This window comes from Chlorocebus sabaeus, chromosome 24 (genome assembly GCF_047675955.1).
Source record: "Chlorocebus sabaeus isolate Y175 chromosome 24, mChlSab1.0.hap1, whole genome shotgun sequence".
Lineage (NCBI taxonomy): Eukaryota > Metazoa > Chordata > Mammalia > Primates > Cercopithecidae > Chlorocebus > Chlorocebus sabaeus.
In genome coordinates this window covers 2,712,292-2,737,575 of record NC_132927.1, presented here as the reverse complement: position 1 = coordinate 2,737,575, position 25,284 = coordinate 2,712,292, and the positions used below count along the sequence as shown (strand labels likewise).

The window sequence follows — 25,284 nt, the reverse complement described above, 5'->3', positions numbered from 1 at the left end:
CCCCAGTGGCTCATGCCTGTAATCCCAGCACATTGGGAGGTCAATTCAGTAGGATCACTTGAGCCCAGAAGTTGGAGACCAGCTTGGGCAACACTGCGAGACCCCATCTCAAAATAAAAATTAAGATTAAAAAAAATTAGCCAGGTGTGGTGGTGCACACCTGTAGTTCAACTACTTGGAGCTGAGCCAGGAGGATTGCTTGAGTCCAGGAGTTTGTGGCTGACGTAAGCAATGATCACACTACTGCACTCACAGTTGGGCAGCAGAGTGAGACCCTGTCTCGTACACACACAAAAAAAGACACCATTTGAAAAGTGTGCAAATGATGTGAACTGATATTTCTCTAAAGAAAATATACAAATGAACAATAAACACATGCAAAAATGTTCGACATTATTAGTCATTAGTAAAATGCAAATTGAAACTCGAAGATAGCACTTCTCACCTATTAGGATGGCTATTATCAAAAAATAATAATAAATATTGGCTAAGATGTAGAGAAATTGGAACTCTTTTACATTGTTATTGGGGATGTAAAATGGTGCCGTGGCTGTGGGACAGTTTATCTGTTCCTCAAAAAGCTGTGATTATCATATTAGCCAACAATTCCACTCCTAGGTTTGTACACAGAATAATTGAGAACAAGCACTGAAGCAGATACTTGTATACCAGTGTTCATTGCAGCAGTATTCACAAAAGCCAACAGGTGTAAACAACCCAAGTGTCCACCAACAGGTAAATGGAGAAACAAAATGTGGTATGTAACATGCAGTGGAATATTGTTCAGTTGTAATAAGGGAATGAATTTTTGAGATATACTACATCAGTGAATCTTGAAAATATTATCCTAAGTAAAATAAACCAGACACCAGACAGATATTGTATGATTCCATTTATACAAAATATCTAGAATTTTGACATAGAGACAAAAAGTAGATTGGAGGTAACTGGGGGATATAGGAAGGAAGGGATGGAAATTTATTTCTTAATGGTTATAGTTACAGTTTGTGATAATGAAAAACTTTTAGAAAGAGATAGTGGGAGTTTATGTACAACATTTGAATTTAATTAATACCACTGAATTGTACACCTAAAGATGGGTAAAAGGGCCAGTTTTGTATGTAGCACAATTTTTATTATTTATTTATTTATTTATTGAGATGGAGTATCACTCTGTCGCCCAGGATGGAGTGCAGTGGCATGATCTCTGCTTACTGTAACCTGTGCCTCGCAAATTCAAGTGATTCTCCACCCTCAGCCTTCCAAGTAGCTGGGACTACAGGCCTGCACCACTAAAAAATACAAAATTTTTTTAGTAGAGATAGATTTTCGCTGTGTAGGCCAGGCTGGTCTCAAACTCCTGACTTCAGGTCATCCACTCGCCTTGGTATATGTACAGTTTTTGAATTGCCATTTTTCTATTGTCTTAGCATCATAAAACTGTATAAAAATACCTTTTAATATTAATATTTAATACTTTTTAATAATAGATTACACATACTCTTAAATTTCTATTGATTTTTCAACTACAATCTACTCTCCTATATTGCTTCTCCCACCAAGTTAAACAGTCAAAATTCTTTATCCTACCTCTACATTTATTTGATATATTACATGTACTCAATGGCATGATATTCATTGATTAGTCACTTTTTAAATAATTCACTCCTTGAAATTTCAACAAATTCAGGCCTTGCTTTCAGTGGAATTTATAGGCTAGTGATTAAAAAAATGGATTATTCTATAAACAGCTCTATTTTTTTGAAAAATATGACATAAAGTTGCTGCTTAATTTTGTCTAATGCATTAATCTATATTAGGTCTCAAAGTTGACAACTTTGTTACATGTCAGAAATTAATGTCAGAGACATTAATTTTCTTGCTGTCACCTCATAAGCAATCTCTGATTCGTTACCATGCTGCATGTCCATTGCAATGCTGCTCGCCTTACCTTTACATGACTCTGATTTGCTATGCATTCCACCACTGGTCACACTTCTTAGTTTCTGAGCTTGACTTGATATCACATGTTTGCTGCAAACTTTTCCCAGCTGGGACATCAAATCAAATCATATCAAATCAAGCCTTGCAAAAGTGAATTCCTGTTAATACATAAAGAATAGATAGAAGAATTTCAAGTGCCATTTTTCTTTTTTTTTTTTTTTTTTTTTTGAGATGGAGTCTGGCTCTGTCGCCCGGGCTGGAGTGTATGGCCGGATCTCAGCTCACTGCAAGCTCCGCCTCCCGGGTTTATGCCATTCTCCTGCCTCAGCCTCCCGAGTAGCTGGGACTACAGGCGCCGCCACCTCGCCCGGCTAGTTTTTTGTATTTTTTAGTAGAGACGGGGTTTCACCGTGTTAGCCATGATGGTCTCGATCTCCTGACCTCGTGATCCGCCCGTCTCGGCCTCCCAAAGTGGTGGGATTACAGGCGCCATTTTTCTTATAGCAAAAATTTTAAAGTACAAATTACTGTCAAAAATGGAGATATTGATTGGGAGTGGAGACAAGTCAGCAAATCTCTATTTATTATGTACATATAACATGTAATTGCACTTTAATAAAAATGTGTTATGGCAGTTTCATATTTCTGTAATTATGGAAATTAAAGGTTATACTATTGATATAACTAGGATTGCTATAGTGATCCTAAATTTAGCATAAACCTATGCTAAGGGTGAATGAAGAGCTAGTAATCATAACTGTTTTTTGCATAGCCTCAAAATTTAAAAACTAGAAATAAATTGCAATATATTTGAGAACAATTGCAGTTGTTATGTAAAATTTTCAGATATATCTGTTTTCAGGGTTCTTCAGAAGTTAGATTCCTCAGCTTTGCAGATGCTACTTTATGGGAATGGCTAGTTAAGTAAATTAGTATGCCATTTGCATGATGAGACAGAGAATGAATGAATGACAAGCTAGAGAACATCTACTTTGCCATTCATTCTCTTCCTAAGTTCTCTGAAGAATGAATATTTTTATATTTTTCTGAAAAATATACTCTCGTCCTTTGACTTGATTTATTATATTTTAATGTCAAAACATGTTCTATAAACAGAATCAGGCCTTCACTATGTAGACTTTGAATTAAGCATGTTATATGGCCTTTTGCAAATTTTTACAGTTGAAAAGTAAACATATAGTTGTGTAGAGTTAATCACCTGGAGAAGAAAACCAATTATTACATTGCATCATAAGATGTCAATTCTTGTGATTTCTTTTTTTAAATGGCCTTTTCTTGAAATAGTGTATTTTCTCCTCAGTAATTGTAAGGTAGGAGGAAGTATTATCAAATGTGCGTAACTGTACAATGGTATAAAAGCTGCAATTACAAATTGAACTTACTTTTAATGGTAATTTTATCAAGTACTTTTGTTGATCTGAAAACGTGTCCTAAAAACTCTTACTAATAGCCCACATAGTTATTAACCATCTCCTGTGGTGGTCTGTTCTCTGCAAGAAGGATCAATCATTTCTTTTTATGACAGATTTGGAATAAATCTTTGGAGAAATATTGATGGTATTAAGACCATGCTTTTTAAAGAAATATCAAAGTTACATGAAAATCATTTTTCCACAATCAACTGAAACATATGTGATTTTCTTAAATGTGTTAAATTTGCTAGCTGGCCTAATACTACATTCTTAGGAGGTATGTGGCCTAATGGTAAAAAATTGTTTTTGACAAGACGTTTACTATTCTCTGCATTTGCTATATGTCTTTGAGCAGTTGCTTCCATTTCCATACATGTGAGTTGGAGATATCTGTCCTGATTATTGTGAACGTTAAATGAAATTTTATGTGTGTAGATAAATTATACTAACAATATATAAATATATGTATTGTAATTAATATATATCTTTTATAAATCACAAAATAGCTTATAAACATAAGGAAGCATGATTACTGTTAAAGTCACTTAAAAGAATATTCTGAGATGCATATTGTAAAATTGGTTCAAATTTTAAGTTATTCCATATGCGTATAGGGACATAGAAAAGAAACAAAGAAAAGGTCTGTAGTTGTGAGCTTCAGAGAAGACCTTTGAGTTGCTTCATTTCTTGAAATTGGTTAAGTATATACTTTCCCCTGAAAGAATGTAATACTGTATTGCTACAACTAGAAAACCCTTAAATGTTCTTCAGTGGAGCTTCTGCTGACACAGTACCTTAAATACTGGTAAATGAGACTTTTGCTTATGTAATTACAGAAATAAATTTGGTAACCTAAGAAATGAATGTAAATCATCTATTTATAAAGACAATATAAAAAGTGATTTTCATATATAGACTATTATGGGTGATTTTTATTAAATAAATGGTAACATAGTCTGTTGAAAGGATACTCTATGTTTTAGTTTTAAAAATTAAGATGCCTATATAGAATTTTAAATCTTTTAAGAAGAAAGCATTAAAGTAATATTTTATCTATTCACACTGACCCGGAACTTGGAAATAAAGAGAAATGAAATAAAACATGATTTCATAAAGGCCACATATTCCTTATGGTTGTAACTAGGAACACTAGGAACCTACTCGTGTTTTTCTTTTGTTTTTGTTTGTTTGGTTTTTGTTTTTGTTTGTTTTGTTTTGTTTTTTTGAGACAGAGTCTTGCTCTGTGCCTAGACTGGAGAGCAGTGGCGCGATCTCAGCTCACTGCAGGCTCCGCCTCCCGGGTTCACGCCATTCTCCTGCCTCAGCCTCCGGAGTAGCTGGGACTACAAGCACCCACCACCACGCCTGACTAATTTTCTGTATTTTAGTAGAGACGGGGTTTCACTGTGTTAGCCAGGATGGTCGCGATCTCCTGATCTCGTGATCCGCCCACCTCGGCCTCCCAAAGTGTTGTGATCACAGGCGTGAGCCACCGTTCCTAGCCCAGAACCTACTTATTGATAATTTATATAATTTTAACAGTCTTCTTTAACTGTGTATTACTAGGTTGCTGAGGACTAGAAACAGCAAATTATAAGAGAAGAGCCTTTTGTAATCAGATATTTTAGCAAACAGCAAGAGTAAGTGGCAAAAAGGAAAAATATGAAAACGAAAAGGATGCCACTCACAATGCACTGTTTATATAAGAGTAAATAGACATACATACCTACAAATAGCAAGGAAATTTAAATATATTTGAAAATATATATTGCAAGATGTTTCTTGATATGATAGAAACTAAATGTTTACTTGAATGAAATAAATCCATGTTCATCAAAATATTAGCTATCCAAAATTAGTAATTTCTCTGCATAAGTAGCAGTTATCTCTATAAATTATCTATATATCAAGTTGTTTTAAATATCAGGTTTTACCTGTTGGAGTTAATTGGTATTTACATTTTCTTAAGTTCTTTTGGAGGCCAAAATTATTGCTGTAGAATGTTAATAAATTTTCTACTACATTTTGGTATTATTGTTTTATTTTGTGATGTTTCAGTGTCATCCGACCAAATGACTTACTGTACACTAACATTAATATTTCCTAAATAATTATGTCTGTATTATTTCATAAAATACTGAGTTATATTTCCAGTAGGAATATAAGCTGTTGCATTTTCTTTTATATGAACAGAATGTTCATTAATTTTCATTATAGATAGCAATTGGAACTATGTGGATCAAATCATTAGCATATGTTCATTATTCTAGAATAATGTTACTGTGGTTTGAATAATGTCTCAGGTATCTAAATAGTTTTTAATAGCAGTTTAGACCACAACAAAAAATATTTGTTTTTCTCCCTAACGATATTATTTTAGGTAGAGTTCGTTTTCAGAGTTTATCTATTTTTTTTCTACCTTAGGAAAAAGAAAAAAAAAAAGTTAAATTATCCATTATTTCTCCTAGTATCTTTCTCAAAACACTTTTACCAAGTGCCCTTTTTAAATGATAAATTGCAACTTATTATAGTTTTTAAATCATTTTCCAAAATATACCTCCTTTTTGTGTTCATTGAATGAACTTATAAACCAAGAGACTTACTGGCTTTATAGATATTTTGTAGATTAAAAAGGCCTTAGAAATCAGTCACAATATGTTTCAAAATACAGACGAGAAATTTTAGACTCAGTAAGTTCTTTATTTAAAAAAAAAAAAAATAAAAAAAAAAAAACTTGTTGAGTATCTGTAGTGTGCCAGGCACTGTTCTAGGCACTGGAGATACAGTAGTAAACATGACAAAGTCCTTTTCATACTGTTGTTGTTGTCTCTGCTGAGCCTGTCATTGTCTCCCAATGTTTTTCATAACTGTTATTTTCTTTTAGTATTCCTTCTCTGTTTTATTTCCCTTATGTATAGTGTCTGTCCACATGAACTAGAATATGAGCTCCATGAAGGCAGGGTTTGTTTGTTTGTTTTTCCTGTTTGGTCATTGCTGTCTCTTCAGCTTCTAATATGATACTTATTTAGTAGGGACTGAATACATTTTTATCAAATGAGTTAATGAACTGAGTAAAAACCATGGGCCAGGAGCATGTGGCATTCTGAAAGCCAAGTGAAGTGCTTTTAGAACAGAATGGTCACCTATTGACAGCATAAAATGCTGCTGATGGGGCAAACAACATGAAGACTTGAAGATTAGATTTATCCAGGTACAGCCGTGATGAATACTTTCAGTAGAGTTGTAGAATCTACTAAATTCAAGGGGGGGAAAAAAGCCATATTGGAGTATATTCAAGATTAGGTGATGAGGAAGTAGAAAGAGAGTATCTATAAAACTCATTCAAGGAATTTTGAGGGATAAGGAAATTGAGCAGCAACTAGAAGAGGCATATATAAAATAGTACAATGAATTTCTTTATACCCTTCATCTATATCAACAGTATCAAGATTTGTCATGCCTAAAAAGTTTACTCCTTTTTTGTTGTTGCAGAAATATTTTGATGCAAGTTCAGTCACATTTAACCTGTACCTATTTCAGTATTCATCTCAGAAAAGAAAAAAAAAATGACACTTTCTGTAAACTGATGCCATAATCTCACATGTTAAAGTTAACAGTAATTATTTGATACTAATACTCTGTCCTTGTCATTGCCTCAATTTTGTTTCAAGTGAAAATTGTTTAATTTTGGACCCAACCAAATTCTGATTTACATTAAGTCGTAGTACATTTTAAGTCTTCTTTTGTCCGGAGAGTAATCTCTTCTTTATTGACGAAGCCGCATCAGTTGTATTGTAAACTGTTTTTGTGTCTTTGCTTCGTTATGGTATCATTTATTTTTCTGTTTTCAGTATTAATCTGTAGTGCTGTTTGATTAGATTTAGGTTCAACTACTTTTGAGTACATCATAATAGGTTCTGTGTGCTTTTTATTACATCACATCAAGAAGCATATAATGTTTGGTTTTCATGCTCATCATGCTAATGTTGATCATTGAAGTCAGTTGGCAATACCTGATGTTTTTGTTGATAATTTTATATTAACCTTTCATCTAATGATTTTATCCATTTATGATCTTTATCAAACTTAATTTTGTCATTAGGTTTGCAAAAGAGTAATTTTCTAACTCTGTCAATGTCTTTAAAAATTGTAGAAATTGCAACATATTTCCTACTGATGGGAATAATTCAATAGAAAAAAAATATGATGTAAGAAATAACTCTAACTGGAGAAGCAGTGGACTTGGTAGTTAAGGGGGTACAGGGCCCAGTGCATAAGTGATGGTTCACCTTAGGTAGAAACAGGAACTGTGTAACTGACTTACGCAAACTTATAGTAGCACAGAATATATTTTATTAAATTTCTATGAAAACTTTGCTATTAAAACTGATAGATGTATGTGATTTTAGAAACCTGTGCGTTTTTAACATTTGATATTGTATGTTAAATCAAAACTTAAAGTCATTGTAAATGTCAGTGCCTGTATTTGGCATTGCCCCTTCTTATTACACTTTTTGTGATTTCTTTCTTAAAAGTACTGTTTTAAATTAATGGTCTCTTAGGCCGGGCACAGTGGCTCACACCTGTAATCCTAGCACTTTGGGAGGCTGAGGTGGGCAGATCACTTGAGCTCAGGAGAGAAGCCTATGCCACATGTCGAAATCCTGTCTCTACAAAAAATCCAAAAAATTAGCCAGGCATGCTGGTGCGTTCCTGTAGTCCCAGCTGCTTGGAGGGCTGAGGTGTGAGGATCGCTCTTGAGCCCAGGTGGTGGAGGCTGCAGTAAGCCAAGATCGCACCACTGCACTCCAGCCTGAGTGACAAAGTGAGACTCTGTCTCAAAAACATTAATTAATTAAATAATTAATTAATGGTATCTTATGTACCTCTATCTTATACAAAATATACACTTGTAATTTTATGTAACTGGTTTTCACCTCTTGTTGCTAGTCTCTTTCAAAGAGAAATAAATGCTACTGTTAAATAAAATGATAAACAACAAGCAGTTTAGTTTAGACACTAATTGAGCCTAAAAGCCTTTAAAATGACAGAACCAGCAACTTTTATGATTTATAGACTCATTTTTTTTTAACATATTTTGGTGATACACCTGACAGTCTCCCTTTTTTGTGACTTTCTCCTAAAAATTACAGTTTTGTGTTTTCTGAGTGAAAAGGCCATATGTTCAGTAGAAGAATATGATAGCATCTCTTCTGAGGATTGTAGCATTTCTGAGTGGGCAGATATAGAATCTCCTTTTTTCTTTCCTTTTTTTGTGTTAATAGTTCTAATGCAAATTATGTAATTTAATTTTCAAACAATATGTACTGCAGTTGTGAACCCGTGAACTATTTTCAAGTGTCCCACAGATGCTAATATGTGAAATTTAGCTTTAGACAATCATAATTCTTTATGGCTTAGTAATTTCCACTCACTATCTGTTAGTCTATACAATCTGAAAAGTGTAGGGGCCACTGTGTGCTCTGACATTGTTTGTATTATCAGAATTTTATTGACTACATAGATTTATAATCTCTTTAGTTATTTAGTGCCATGTTTTGTTTGTTTCTTTTCTTTCTTTCTTTCTTTCTTTCTTTCTTTCTTTCTTTTTAACCTCTATTTAAGTTAGACTGTTTTGGCATCCACAAAAGAGCACTCTGTAGTTGTCTCCAAAAACAAGAATGTAATCTGATCTCTGTTTCATATTGTCTGCTGACCTGGATAAGCACACTTTGTATTAGCTACATTGATCAGTTCCTTTCTAGTCATTTATTGGGCACTTAATACATTGCCTTGTAAAGACTCCCTAGAGTATCCCCATAAATTAGATCATTTTATGCAGGAACCACAATATACATCAAGATAGATAAGAATGAGAAAAGCTGATTAAGAGAAACTGGAAAAATTAAACCCACAGACTCACATTAGGTCTTTCGGGCTTTATCCACCCTTACAAATGAAAGCCATATATATTTTCTGTTGAAATATTTTGTAAAATCCAGAAGACTTAGTTTTTTGTAGATTTGAATTTTCATTGTTTAAAACATGACAATTTTATTTAGGTATATCTCTAAGTTTTTCTTTTATTTCTGCTTCTAATTCCTGTAATCTAATTCTGTCTTCTAGAGGTATTAATGATATTCTTTTACTATTATTTTAATTTCAAAACTACTAGAAAATTGGTCTTGGTGTCAGAATCTTTAAAACAGTATAAACTCCTTACGACTTTTTAAATATTTGTAGTTTCACAAATTTGCCCTTCAGAATGCATTTTAAAACATTTTACAAAGTACCTTGGAATTTTGAAACAGTAGCACCAAAAGGAAATATGTTAGGTAATTGAAAATGTTTCCATTAATTCAAAAAATCTTTTATAAATTTTAAAATCCCATTTTTTTTTAACATTTTAACAACTGTTTAGAAAAGAAATACTTATTTCTTAGAAGCAAGTTCGTATGTTATGTTGGGACACTGAGAAGATTACAGTGGAATACCAGGCTTCTACAATAAGCCTCAGAATAGTCTGAAAAACTAATTTTTTTTTTTATTGCCTTAATGTATATCAGTAAAGTATAAAATAGGCGATAGGACCTGTGTGTTAGACCCAATTTCACCTTAGTCTTGTCTTGCATCATATATTTACCTTTTATTCACAAGATATGAAATAAATACTATTAATATCTTTAACATTTATGAATTTCAAGTTTCATAAACTATTTAAATTTCATGTTTAGTCCTAATATTTTTTATTAAAATTATATCATCAATAAAGACAGCACTGATTCATTTATCCAACAAATGTTTACAGTGTACCTATTATGCATCAGAAGCTATTGTAAACTTTGAGGATACTACAGCACAAAACAAATTTACACTCCACCTAGAGTTTATATTCTAGTGAAAAAGTGAAAAAGTAAATGTAAAATATCAGGTAACGAGTGTTGCTGTGATTAAAGGAAGAACGTGGTAAGTGATGGAACAAATGTACTATCTATGTTGTTACCACCATTATTTTCAGATTGTAATGTCCTACAATTCTCTGGTTTTTTCTCCCAGAAGAGTAAGCTCTTTGAAAACTGGGTTTATTGATCTCTACTGGCATGTTACCAGTTTCTAACCCTAAGTTCTTTTTTAAGTACTCAATAAATATTTATTATGTCAATGAATCAGCGATATGTTCACAACTTCTCTGGATCTCTGATTCAGCTGGAATCCAAATGCCCATTTTGAGACTAAAACAACTAGAAAAGAATTTATAAAAGGAATCATGAGAAGAGACATGTATATATTATGTTTGGTGCAATTAAATGTTTTAAATTAGAGTTCTGCATTTTACATTTTTTTGGCATTATGATATCATCCTTTTTCAGAGTTTTTTTTAATGCAAAATATGGAATATTTTCTGAAAATCAATCTTTTATCCACAGGTACTACTGAGCGAGTGTGCTTGATCCAGGGAACAGTTGAAGCACTGAATGCAGTTCATGGATTCATTGCAGAAAAAATTCGAGAAATGCCCCAAAATGTGGCCAAGACAGAACCAGTCAGCATTCTACAGCCCCAGACCACCGTTAATCCAGATCGCATCAAACAAGTGAGTGTTTAGTTGAGAAATCAAAGGGAAATATCCACAGCATAGTATAAGTTCCTTACAAAAGAAGCCTTAAAGTCTTAGCATAAAACTTTTATTTTAAGCATACATAAAACATACCAGAGTTGTCATTTAGTTATTTAAAGACTATCAAGGTCTCATCCTTAGATTGATCAATTAATTTATTGATCAATTGAATTATTCATTTATTAGTGTTACATTGAGGAACACTTATGTGACTCTTAGTGATTGCCCTTTTTAAATTTATAGACACAAACTTAATTTATAGGAATTGAATCTATTTAAAATTATATCACTTTTTAAATAAAGTATAAGTACTGCAATGACACATTCAAAATTTCTAATACCCTATTTTTAGTGATATTTGTAGTTTTCAGGATAGTTATTATGCATAGCGGCTCCTGTTATTGTCATGTTCTATATATTTTATCAAAAAAATGTATAGTAAATTTATGTACCTACCATACAGTTTTTTGTTACAAATCAGTTATTGTGTTTTGTGTAACTTATGTAGTATTTAAACATATGTCATAAAGGGCCAGTGTTCATTTTTAATGTATGAGATTTTTTGTAAAAACATTTTACTTGGGAAAAACTCATGTGAGTTTTTAAGATTGAGTAATGGCTGACGTGATGTAGGGGGAAAATGACATTATTTCATGTTAAATAAGGTGGATTCTTCCACCGTAAATCTTTTACATCTATAAATTTATTATGTTCATAATTATTGTTTCTACCTTTGCCGTTTTATAATTAGTATCTTAATTTGTGACTTAATTTTACTATCACAGACTATGGCTTCAAAACAAATGTATTACTCTTCATTAATTCACAGAATATTTAATTTACAGAATACTCATGTTCATTGTAATAAATTTGAAATGTAGCTCAAAGTCTTATTAATTTCATGTTTCTGAATTTAAAAAGTATTCTTATACTGAACAGTGTTATGAATCTTACAATTTTAGCAATATATAGATAAATATAATATTGAATAATATAAACATAGAAATTGATAATTAGGTAATATATTTTCAAATTATAGACTAATGTCTAATTTTATACTAATTACTTTTTTTAAAAAAATCCCTTTATGTTTAAATCATGAGTAGGTAGTTGTTATTCTATACAAAAGTATTCATATTATACTTGTTGTCAGTGTCAAATGGTTCAGTTTATACCCTTCATAAGTCTTAAAGGAAGTATCCCTTAATGTATACATGGGAGAATATAAATATTTTAAAGCTGTAAATATCAGTGGATATTTTATTTTTCACAGCCATTTATAGTTGTGTTTATTTTTTTTACCCTCAGTGAATACAAAGAATAATTTGAAGACTAAATTCTTGAAAGTAATACTGTGACTTTATCCAGAGCTTAAAAGTAGAAGTGTAGTTAAAGACTTGGGTTAAAATCACCTGGGGCTAAGAGTTTACAGAATAAGCACTGAAGTATAAGGTCTGTTGGCTTTCTGCCTTAATCCAGCCTGTAAGTTTCTCCTTTTCTTTTTAATTTCTTTGAGAAAATTCAAACATTTAGGGATAGAAGCCAATATCTTGATTTTTTTCCTAAGTAAAACATAAAATTTAGTAGTATGATACCATTGACAATATGTTCAGGATACTGATATGAATTATTATTTTCTATAAGAACAAATATCTCATACCACCAAATAATGGTCTATGAATCATTGTTATAATTCCAGTTTTCTATATGGCAGTATGAGATTTGCAGGCTATCATATATCCAGTGCCAGTATAGATTTATGAAGACTAGAATTTTAAAATATTTGCTTTATTTTTATTTGCCTTTTTGGATAATGTTATTTAAATTCAAGATAAGTATAAAAAATAATAATGATTTATTGAAGTTTGTGTATTTGCATCCATTTGTAAGCCCTGTAGGTATTCATGGAATTAAAAGTATTATTGGTTATTTAATATTTTCATGTAATCAATAATGTATGTGACAGTGTATCATTTAAAAGGATTTATTAAAAAGACAACACTAACTCTAATAGGACATTGTATTTAACACTTACATATTTTCTTTATATTATAAAAGTTGAAAATTTTACTTGAAAATCAAGTAAAGCAGTGAAATGTATTTCCAAAATATTATAAATCAGTCAGATCTTTTGCTCTAAGTTTGGGATTCTCTGACTTTCTAGGTATCCAGTTTTACCAATGTAGTACTCTTTGCTGGATTATTCTCTAAATAATAAGTATATAAATTTAAATGACCTTAATTGTACTTCTGAAAAATTATGCTGTTATTCAGTATAAAATAATTATGTCTAAAATCATTTTGCAATAGAATAGATTAAAATATATTTTGTATGTTGCTTATGTATGTTTTAAACTAAGTAAATTGAATGAACTAGGTATTTTACCCAATTGAAAACTGCCCTTATTTACTGAGTGGGTGCTCAGACAAGTATAATTTCTTGGGAAAGTAGTGCCTACTGGTCTCTCAGGTCTTTCACATACTAGAATAATGAAATTTAACACAACAGCCTTATATATAACTTGATATATTAGATCTTGTGGAATATTTAATTCTTAATTCATATATGTATTTTTTTCTAAAAGCTACATCAGGGAAGAAGTGGTTACGGACATTTAAAGAATTCTCTTGTATTTAAAAAAAATCAAAGATATCAAAAATATTTCATTTAACCCAAAGAATTTTACTGTTATCATGATAAATTGACAAAAATAGCACTTGTTAATTTGTTTGTTCATTATTCATGGACATGAATAATTATGAATTTACTAAATGCTTTCTTAGTAAGTAGCAAAATATACTAAATTGTAGCCCTTGCCCTTGCAGACCAGTTTGTGAGATAAATACTTAAAATAACTTATAAAAATTAAAATTGTAGGTCGGTTGCGGTGGCTCACGCCTGTAATCCCAGCATTTTGGGTGGCCGAGGCGGGCGGATCACGAGGTCAGGAGATCGAGACCATCCTGGCTAACACAGTGAAACCCCGTCTCTACTAAAAATACAAAAAAATTAACCGGGCATGGTGGCGGGCGCCTGTAGTCCCAGCTACTCGGGAGACTGAGGCAGGAGAATGGCTTGAACCCGAGAGGCGGAGCTTGCAGTGAGCCAAGATCGTGCCATTGCACTCCAGCCTGGGCAACAAGAGCAAAGCTCCATCTCAAAAGAAAAAAAAAAAAATTAAAATTGTATTAATATACCAAAACTATAATATATACAATATGCTATAAAAATTCAGAGGCGTGGCCAGGTGCTGTGGCTCACGCCTGTAATCCCAGCACTTTGGGAGACTGAGGCAGGCAGAGCACCTGAGGTCGGAAGTTTGAGACCAGCCTGACCAACATGGAGAAACCCCATCTCTACTGAAAATACAAAATTAGCCGGGTACGGTGGCCGGGTATGGTGGCGCATGCCTGTGGTCCCAGCTGCTGGGGAGGCTGTGGCGGGAGAATCGCTTTAACCCGGTAGGCGGAGGTTGCAGTGATCCGAGATCATGCCATTGCACTCCAGCCTGGGCAACAAGAACGAAGCTCCGTCTCCAAAAAAAAAAAAAAAAAAAATCAGAGCCATGTGAAAGAAATACAGGCCAGAGTGACAGTTAATAGTCTTGTAAATAGATGAAAACTTGACTGGACCTTGAAGAATGTATAGGAATAGCCTAATTAGAGGAGAAGAAAGAAAAACATTTATTTTAGGAAGGTGAAACGATATGAATTTGGAGTGAAGAGTATCATATTTGTTGAATAGTAAGGAGACTGTATTGGCAGAAGTGGGGCATTTATGTTGCAGTTGAGAGGGAGTTCATGTTAGATAGATGGTATGGAGCCAGATAATGAAAAACCTTTGTTGTCCAGTCAAAGGACATCCTATGGAATACAGATTTGCCAAACATTTTCCTAAAGAGCCCTTTTAATTTATCTAGAAGACTGTGGGGGAATAAAAAGAAGTCACTTATGCGGTTTGTTCTCTCTTGCACTGAAAATCCAGACAGGCTCTTAGAGTGCTTGTAGGTACAGCTATTCATAGGAAAAAGAGAACTGTGAATTGACTACTTTGGATGCTGGAAGACAGTTTGCTTGTTGGAAAAAAAGGAGGATATTTGTCAGAAATTAAAAACTAAAGATGACAGTTACATATTTAAATATTGTATTCATTTTGGTACAGGATGTATACAAATGATACAGTATACAGATTTATTTAACAACACAAAATAGGGGTTTGGGAAGGTGATTACTTCAGTAATGTTACTTCACTAGTAATAGATTTTGAATTACAATGGAGATTTGTTCTCTGCTGTTTTCACTTTGCCTATAAATATCAGAGGTTCTTGACAGTCTATTACTGCAGACTTGCTTGAAAGCAAGCTCTGTTTATTACAGTGTTTATTAATAATAATATTATCTGGCCCAGCAAAACTGTCATTTGTTAACAAGAATTCATCTCATAATTTGTAATAATTTTGAACTTATTTCCAAAAGCCCAGTTATGTCTACATTTAATTAAGTACCTACTGTTAAATTCTTGATTTTTAAAAAAACTTTATTCCAAAAGATCCACTGTTTTAAAATTGTTGGTAATTTTTCTGTAATAAGTATTTTCACCCTTCAATGTCTAAAGAATTATTCAACAGCCATTCAATTAATGTAGATAAAATATATATTATGCTTTTCCATTCGAAAGAAAAAATGGCGCTAAGAAATGACTGTCCTTCACATTCATTATTTGAAAAATGTAGAAAAAAATTTCGTAGGAATGTGTACGTTGTTCTAACCAATACTTCAATATATAATGTTATGTGGATATTCAGTTAATTACATCTTCATGATGTATATCAGAAATTTTACTAAAGGATATTTAACATTAAACCGCTAAGCTTTAACTCTGCACAGTAAATGGATGTAAACAGTTTGCTTATAAAATGTTAAGGAAACAGGCCAGGAGCAGTAGCTCTTGCCAGTAATCTCAGCACCTTAGGAGGCCAAGGCAGAGGATTGCTTGAAGCCAGGAGTTTGAGACCAGCCTGGGCAACAAAGTGAGACCCTGTCTGTATAACATAATAATAATAAGAAGAAAATAAAATATTAAGGAAATAAAAAATTTGTACATTTATTGAATGTACAAATGTACATTGAAATATTTCTTAATGGATTTTTGTTTTATAAGAAATCTGTATGGTTTTATCTATATGGTTGAGAACAACTATCACACCTGTTCCATTGATTTAATAATCTTTTACAAGTATTACTTTAGTATGTTTACATTTAGCTGTTTATGAGAACACTTTTTCTCCTAGTATTTAAAAAATGATCAACTCAAATGAAACTTTCCAGAATATTTTTATTGTTATAAATTGAATTTATAAAGCAGGGATCCTTTTGTGCTTAAAAGTATTTATATGAATAATAGCTGGAAAACTTGTCACATCTTTATTTCATTACATTTTCATTGTTTTAAGAATTTAAAGTAAGAAAATATAGCGACAACTTACTGTAACATTTCAACAGTCTTATAACTTGAAACCCAAACTTGCATAATTTTTACTTGTTTATTAAATATATTAAAATGTAACCTCTTAACAGATTATGATGTTTACCAACCAAAATTTTAATTATCTTAAGCACATTAATGTTATCTAGAAATTTAAAATCATTGATTTTATTCTTGTTGAAAAGAAACAGCATCACAATTATTAAGGACAATTTAGATGAATGTAAGTTGTATCAATTATTAATACATGTCCGATATTTTATATATATGCCAAACAGAAAGGCAATAAAAATTGACAGAAGATCATATTAATCTAAGTGATTACAAATTCTGAGTGATTTGATATTAAATTTTAATTTTAATTTGCAATTAAACTTTTTCTACATAGTTCTTAGCAATTAAGACCTTGTTGAGAATTTGTATCCAAGACAAGGTGGATGTCATATAAAACCTATAGTACTTCAGAATGATTTTCCATTAGACAGTACTTCTAATGGAAGTAGAAGAGCTCAACACACATAGAATCATGCTTCTGTAGGTTAATCAACATGGATTCTAAGCTATATTGGGAGAAATGATCTCTAGATTTATTTAACACATACTTAGTCACCAGACTCATTATTCATCTGAGATTAGTACAGAACAGATTTTTACATGTATGTTAACTCCTCCCAGGTATCCTCTGTAGGAACAGTTGTAACCAACGGTAGAAAAATAAAACCTTTACTATTCAATTCATAGAACAAATCTTAGCATGGAGTCATTAGCACATGTCTCAGCATAGTATTGCATGGAAAATAAAATACTAGGGAATTTTTTAATTATTGAAAATGAAATCTCTCTTGAGAAATAGCAAGAATTAATTTTAAAAAGCAAAAATAGAAAATAAAAGATGTAAAACTTTTTAAAATTTTGAGGATTTACTGATTACTATAGTTCTCCTACCCCTTTTTTTTATATGATTTGGTAAAAATCTTGGTTTGACTCACTATTAGTTGTAGCCTTCCTAGAAGTATTTAGGTTTTAACTTTAGAAGAATCGGGAATTATTTGAGGAGTGGACTATATAAAACATGGTATGATGTTAGAACCAGTAGTATTTTGTTACTGGAGGGCAGTGAATTAACCAGAAGCCTGCTAATTTCTTTTTTTTTTTTTTTTTTAATCTTAATGGCTTTATTGTACCCAAATTACAACTTTTGAAATGTTAAATGCAAAAATATGACTTCAAGTAATTTCTTCTGCTTTTCCTGACACTGCTGAACCTTTAAAGTTATGCTTTTGCTCATATCTGAGTAATTTTGACAAATATATATTAATATAATGTAAAACATAATGCCCATATACAATTGTATCTTTAATATAAAAACATATCCCATTTCACCTACTTAGAAATATTATCTATTGAAGATGTAACATAAGCAATGCTATTTTGCTTAATGAACATATGACACTTAAAAACATTCTTAACATCTTATACTTTTAAGGTTTTTCTGTTAGACATAAGAACTTTTTAAAATATCTTAATGAATTGTTCAACATGTGTAGATGGCCTAATATAACATATTATGTATATAGTAAGTGTATATGTTTAGAAGTGAAGTGAACAATAAATATGTTTCCTAACATTTTTGTGTTTATTTTTAACACAGCTGATGATGCTATATTATACTCTTCATCTATATTAAATTTACTCTTTAGGATAAATGATAAAAATATTATGATAATTTGTTAGAATGCTATTAGTTACCTGTTTATTAATATGAGGTTAATGTTTACATTTTCAGACGGGCCTTAAATTTATTAAAAATTAATATTTTAGAAGATAATGTGATATTAAGAACTCAGAACTTCACATTTAATTGCTTTTAAGTATGGATCCCTAAATTCATGTGGAATCAACTTGTTGGTGATGTTCAACATATTAAGTAGGTGGATAATTTTATGCCAAATTAAACTTCATTTCACCACTTCTTCAAATCTCTGACTGTATTCATTGATAGGAAAGTGACTCTTTTGGTTTTATTCATTGAACTTCTTGAATTTTTTTTTTTTTTTTTTTTTTTTTTTTACATCTCTTTTCCCCCAAGAAAACAAGAGGGAAAGAAATGAAACTACTATTCATGAATATGATCAGGATACTTTTAGTACTCATGTGAATTTTTATCAGTCACCATCATGATTTCAAGTCATGAATTTATTTTTACATGCTTATGCATGCATGTTTACATGCATTAGTTACTTAATTGATGTTAAAATCCATTAAATTCAAATGAATAGGAGAAAAATTTGTTCATAGGATTTTGTTCTCGTTATATTACATTTTATTTTATTTTGTTTTATTTAAATAATCAGTTTAAGGCTTATAAAGGTTGATTTGCTCCTGAACTGCTTTGTTTCCCAGACATTGCCATCTTCCCCAACTACCACCAAGTCCTCTCCATCTGATCCCATGACCACCTCCAGAGCTAATCAGGTACAGTATCATCCTGTCATCTACACCATACTTTTCACGGGTGATTGCCTGCAAACTGGAGAAAAAGATAATGGTGGGTTAAGGATTTATTCGTTCATTCACATATATGCACCATAATCAGATTCCAAATAACCTAAGAAAGAAAAATCAATTATTTCTAAAATTTTGTATGCATTTCTAATTTTAGATAACAAATACTATATTCAGATATTAAACTACTATAATTTTTTATTATTTTTCCTTAAAATTGTGACTACGTAATGGAGCTCTGAAGGCTATTTATTGAATTGGTATTTTTAATTTCCCTTATTGTATCTTCCTAGAATTTTTCATATGTAAATTAAGGATATCATATATGTAAAAAATAAATGTATAAATTGAGCAAAGGTATATCTTTAAAAGTGAACGCAATTTTATTTGCTTTTTATTTGAGACATGCCTTATTATGTAAACAACTTTCAACTATTGATGAAAAGCATTTCTAACAATCTAAAAGAATTGAAAATTGGTATTTGTGGTAATTTTAATGTTTAACAACTCCGGAGAAAATTCTAAGCATTTTCATTGCTCGACTGACAAACTTTGCAAGTAGAATATATTTTATTAGTTTGATTTATGATTGTTTTGGTACTATTTGTAGGTCATTCTTCAAAAATGTGGTTATTTTTGACAAATATAAGAAGATTATCTAAAATATTTGTGTAATTCAGAGTCATACTGTACTTTAATTTGACAAATGTTGAATAATATATTTATTAAAATTATTAAACACATTTTTATTTTGTCTGAGTTGAGCTTCATTTAGGTGAGAAATGTTATTTTCTTTAATATTTTTGCTTTTTTAATAATAAAAGGCTTTATGGGGTTATTTAAATATTAAATAAAAGCTTATCTGTTTAATATATTTTTCATATAGTTGACTAACAAATTATTAACTTTGAACTATATTTGCTAAATATATTAAATGTGATTTTTTCGTATTATCTAATATAAGACTATCAGAACTATTTTGCTGATTTGTTGATCCTTATACTTTTGCAACCTGAAGAAAGATGTAAATATAATAACTGGAAGCAAAACTGATATTTAGGATGATATTTTATACTACAGGTTTGATTTTCATTTTATGCAATAGCGTTCCCTTCAAACAAAAGTATTTTATAATGCAAACATTTTTAGGTCCAATAAATTGGTTAGTAAAGTACACATCTCCCGTGGTAAAAACCAACACTTCTCTTTGAAGGAAATGGTATTACATAAAGTGACAATCAAGCTTGATTACAAATGCATGAGGTTTAAAAGTATGCTTACATTTTTACTCTACATACCTTATCTTTTACTGAGTTTTAATTGTATGGTGTAAAAACCTTTTAGGGAAACAATTGATTTTATGTTTTTAATATTTCTTTTGTACTTTATCATTCTGTCTTTTCCAAATGTAAACATGACAAACACAACCACATTAAAAATAAAACGAATGATTTTTCTCAAGGTAAAAATTCCTGGATCTAGAAGAGAAAATCTCCTTAATAATTTTGCCTTTGAAGCTAAATTTGTATTTTCTTTCATTTATTCTTATAAGAGCATGTGAATCTTTATAAAATGGTTTCTTAAAAGGCTAATTATATATTTAAGTTTACTAATATTATATTTTTACCCTCTAGATAAAGTGCTTGCCAAATCTAAGTTTTGCTATTTTGAAATAAGTCATTTGTAATTTTATATTCTGTCCACTATACTCTGTTATATTGTTACTTATACTCTGTTTTCTTCTGTTCTTGTACAAAGAAGCATAATATCTCCTGGATATCATGAAGCAAGATATAAGAGAAGAACAAAAAAAAAATCTGTAATTCATAGAAAGAATTGTAATCATCAGTCTTTCATATTATTAATAGTTTGTAATTATTTTTTCCCCAACAGTATTTTCCAGTAGATTCTAATCATGTGGTAGGACAGAAGGAAATGTATTTTTTGTTGTTCATTTGTTTCTTGTCAATAGTCCCAATTAATATAGCTTTGCTATACTGACTTATATCTGGAAGTGTATAAACAAGATAAGAAAATAGGTTCTAATATGATCATCTTAAGCTATTTGTAATAAAAAGAACTAATGGATTGTCAATATTCAGAAAACCAAAAATAAAAAACACAGAAAACTATTCAAGGAGTAAGTTTGATCTGCATTTCCAATATTTAAAAATACTTTTTATTATTTTAAAAATGATGACATGTTTCAGTACATACCGAATTTTACTTTATTAACCTTGAGACCCCTTAACACGTTTCCATAGGTCAGACTGACGTACTCTGACTACAGTGTTGTCCTGTAATAATTTCCTCCTTAAAACTGAAAGACTATTACATGAGAAGTCTTATAAAATGATGGCATGGTGGCTCACACCTGTAATTTCAACACTTTGGAAGGCCGAGGTAGGAGAATCACTTGAGGCCAGGAGTTTTAGACCATCCTGGGCAACATAGCCAAGACCCTGTCTCTAAAAATGTATACATTTGAAAATTAACTGGTCACAGTGGCACTTGCCTATAATCCTAGCTACCTGGAGGCTGAGGCGGAAGGAGTGCCTGAGCCCAGGAGTTCAAGGCTGCAGTGAGCCATGATCATGCCACTGATCTCCAGTCTTGTGTGTTACCTTAATTCTCAGTTTTCACATCAGTGAAATTCAAATAATATCGCCTCATAGAGTTGTCATAAGAAGTGAAGAACAATTACCTCTTCTTAGAACAGTGTCTTGAATGTAACAAGCATCATATAAATGTTAGGTTATGTTTAATTTCTTATCTGTCAAGTGATAATGAAAAGGATTATTCTTTAACATAGTAAATAATAAAGCAAATGGCTTATTAAAGCTTTTGAGTTTTGCCTTTGGAAAGATTCTAGTATTAGTATTGGTTGTTTTTTCAAGTCTAAAATATTTCTGTAATTAAAGCCTGTCTGCTTTAAACTACTTTACAATTATTTTCTAGAAAGAGTACTCAGTTACTTGTTGCCTAAAAGTACATAAAATTGCTCTTCTTCCCCTACTGAAAAAGAAAAGTTATAAGAACTACCAGTGTGACAACTTCTTCTGTACATGTGTTGTATATTGTAAGGTACGAGTTTGATATTTTTCTACATATGGTATTTTAAATACAAAGCAGATATAAAGATACAGTAAATAGATCAGATTCTTTAAAGCAACATGTTTAAACTTTCAAATAAAACTTAAACAGAATCAGTAGTGTTCAATCAGTTCTAAGTTATTAATACTAAGTTACTCAGTGACTCCATTAAGATTCAAAAAATGGTTTGGTTAATCAGTGGTACCAAAAATTAAATTTTGGTTTTTAATCTTAGTCCTTCTTGTTAGCTCTCCTGGAATTTTTCTGAAATTTCATGAAAAAATAAGAGAATGATTTCAGAAATATGTGTTTATAAACATTTGTTTATTTACTGGTAAGTTTGAAATTATAAGCATTTATCAAAATGTATAAAACACATGAAAATAGGTAGCTCATACATAGTACCCTTACTGTGGCTGCAGAAAAATAAAAATAAAAATAATTGGTCTCACTTTAAATTCATGACCACAAGTCACAAATAGATTCTTAATTCTGTCATTCATAAGCTCATTGACTTTCTTATTCTCTAGATGACTATTTCACAAGTTCTCCTCTCTTTTCAATACTGTATTAATTTTCTATTGCTGTAAAACAAATTATCACAAACTTAATGGCTTAAGCAACACACATTTATATTCTTATAATTTCTGTAGGTCAAGAGCCCAGGCATGATTTAAGCCAGGCAGGCTGAGCCCTTTGCTTGTGACCTCACAGGGCTGTAATCAGTGTCAGCTGGGCTGCAATCTCTTCTATAGGTTTGACTAATATGCTTCCCTGTTCATCCAGGTTGTCGGCAGCGTTCAGTTTTTGTGAGGGTTTTTTTTTTTTTTAATAAGCTGTTTCACTGAGGGCCACAACTTATAACTGACTGTTGGCAACAGGCAATTCTCAGATTCTAGAGGCCACCCACAGTTGCCTGCCACATGACCCTCTCCACAGGGCCATCAAAACTTGGCTGTTTGCTTCATGCAAGTCCATTAGGAGAATCTCTCTCCATTGTATGCTAGCAAAAATGGAGTCTTATATATTGAAGCAAATCACAGGAGTAACTTTCTTACCTCCTTTACCCTACAACATAATTTAATCATGCTAATGACATTGCATCATTTTTCCCATATTCTTGTAGTGAGAAGTAAATCATGTGTCCCACTCACACTCAAGGGGAGAAGATTGTATAGGTTGTAACGCCAGTGGGTAGAGATCATGGAAGTCTTCCAAGAATTGTCCCTACCACAACCCCCACAATGTTTCTTGTTTTTTATACTCTCCCAGCTAATGACCTTACTTCTTTTCCTGCTTCACTGAGAAAACTGAAGCAATCAAAAGGGAACTTCCACAAACTCATACCAACAACTACTTAATGAAGCAGCATTTATACCCACATAGTCTGCCTTCTCATCAATTATTGTAGGTAGATTTTCCCTGCCTCTTGTCTAAAACCATTCATTTCAGTTCTCCATTAAACATTCTTCCTTTACTCAAGAACTTTCCTTCATCAATTCTACCTTCTCTCTCCTTTTTCTGTCAAGTTTTTGCTCTCTACAGAATCATTCCCATCAGTGTGCAACTGTTTTTTCTGTCATCTTAGAAAGCCGAACAAAACTTTCTTCATGTCACTTCCGCCACCAGCTAATGCCCTGTTTCTTCTACTCTTTTGTAGTAAAACTTACGAAAGTGTTACCTCTACTCTATTTCCCAGTGCTGGTATTCCCATTCTTAAATCCACTTCAATCAAATTTTTGCCTCCCCCATTCCACCAAAACTCTTTGCCAAGGACATCAATGATGAGCACTTTGCTAATTCCAGTAGTCTGTTCTTAGTCTACATATTACTTTACCTACCAACAATATTTTTTAAAATTTATCTCTTCCACCTCCTTGGTATACTTTCTTTACTTGACTTCCAGGATACTACACACTTTTGGTTTTCCTCCTGCATGGTTCCACTTTGCTTCTTCTCAGAATCCTTGCTAGTTTATTCTCTTATTTCTATATACTTAATGATGAAGTGCTCCAAGTCTCAATACTTGGGAATTCTTCTGAGTCTTAATTCTTTGTCTTTCTCTATTACCTTGGCTTTTATATGCTGAAATCTGCAAAATTTATGTCTCCGTTGGACAAATGTACTGTTACCTTAGTCCATTTTGTGCTGATGTAAGAGAATACCTGTGATGGTAATTTATAAAGAACAGAACATTTTTTCTCACAGCTCTGAAGGCTGGGAAGTCCAAGATCAAGGCACTGGCATCTGATGAGGGCTTTCTTGCTGTGTCTTGAAATCGCAGAAGACAGAAGTACAAAAAGGGGATGAACACTGTGTTCCTACATGGCTGAAGAGCAGAAGAGAGAAAACTCACTCCTGAAAGCTCATTTTGTAGTGTTATTAATCAAGTCCTCATGACTTAAACACCTCCCAAAAGGCCCCACCTCCCAAAACTGTTGCATTGAGGATTAAGTTTCCAACACATGAATTTTGGAATGGACAAAAACATTCAAACTGTAGCAACCATGAACTAAGGAAGCTTAATCTTTATTATTCCTTACATGTGCAGACTTATTACCTAATTTTATGTTCAGAATTTTAAATTTTGTTTTCCCAAAGATGTCCCCTAAAGTAGTATATGCTTCAGGCCCCACATAACTTGTGATCACCAGATCTCAAAGTGAAACTCCAGGCTATGTCCAGTTCCCCACTCAGTCTTTCCACTTACATACCTAATTGACATCTTAAGTGCAGTAAGTCCAAAAACTACCCCTAACCTGTTCCTTTTAAAATAAGTCAGTTTTTTATTTCTTTACTGCCACCTGAAATAGTTTACCATTTCACTGAGTAAAAGTCAACATCTCCAAAATGACCTTAGTTAACTTATAAGAAAAAGCCTTTGCCACACTATCTCTATTTCCTGCCACTTGCCTCCTCACTTATGTTGCCCCAACCACATTGACAGTTGTTGCCCCTTGCAGACATCAGGCATACCCTCACCTCAGTATTTTTCTCTTGCTTTTCTCTGCATGAAATTTTCTTATCATAGAGATCTGCTTGGCTAACATCTTCATAACTTGCTAGTCTGTTCAAAATTCACCTTCTCCTTAGGACTTGCCTGACCTCCTTATATGGCAACCTGGCCTCCCCCTTCCCGCCACACTCCTGATTCCCTTTGTCTTGCTGTTTTTTAAGCTTTTTTCCATTGCCTCATGAATACTGTA

General features: G+C 32.0%; 1 protein-coding gene across 4 annotated transcripts in view; it reads left to right on the top strand.

Annotated features, from left to right (window-relative positions):
• The window catches only part of NOVA1 (NOVA alternative splicing regulator 1), a 149,962-nt gene that overhangs the window by 104,025 nt on the left and 20,653 nt on the right, over positions 1 to 25,284 (top strand). For 3 of the 4 annotated variants that reach the window (XM_007986361.3, XM_037985752.2, XM_037985748.2), the window contains 2 exons: positions 10,805 to 10,971; positions 18,884 to 18,955. In XM_007986361.3, coding sequence (XP_007984552.1) covers positions 10,805 to 10,971; positions 18,884 to 18,955 — 239 coding nt within the window. Of the gene's footprint in view, positions 1 to 10,804; positions 10,972 to 18,883; positions 18,956 to 20,743; positions 24,278 to 25,284 lie in introns of those variants that run through there. The other variant, XM_007986364.3, reaches the window with a different exon arrangement.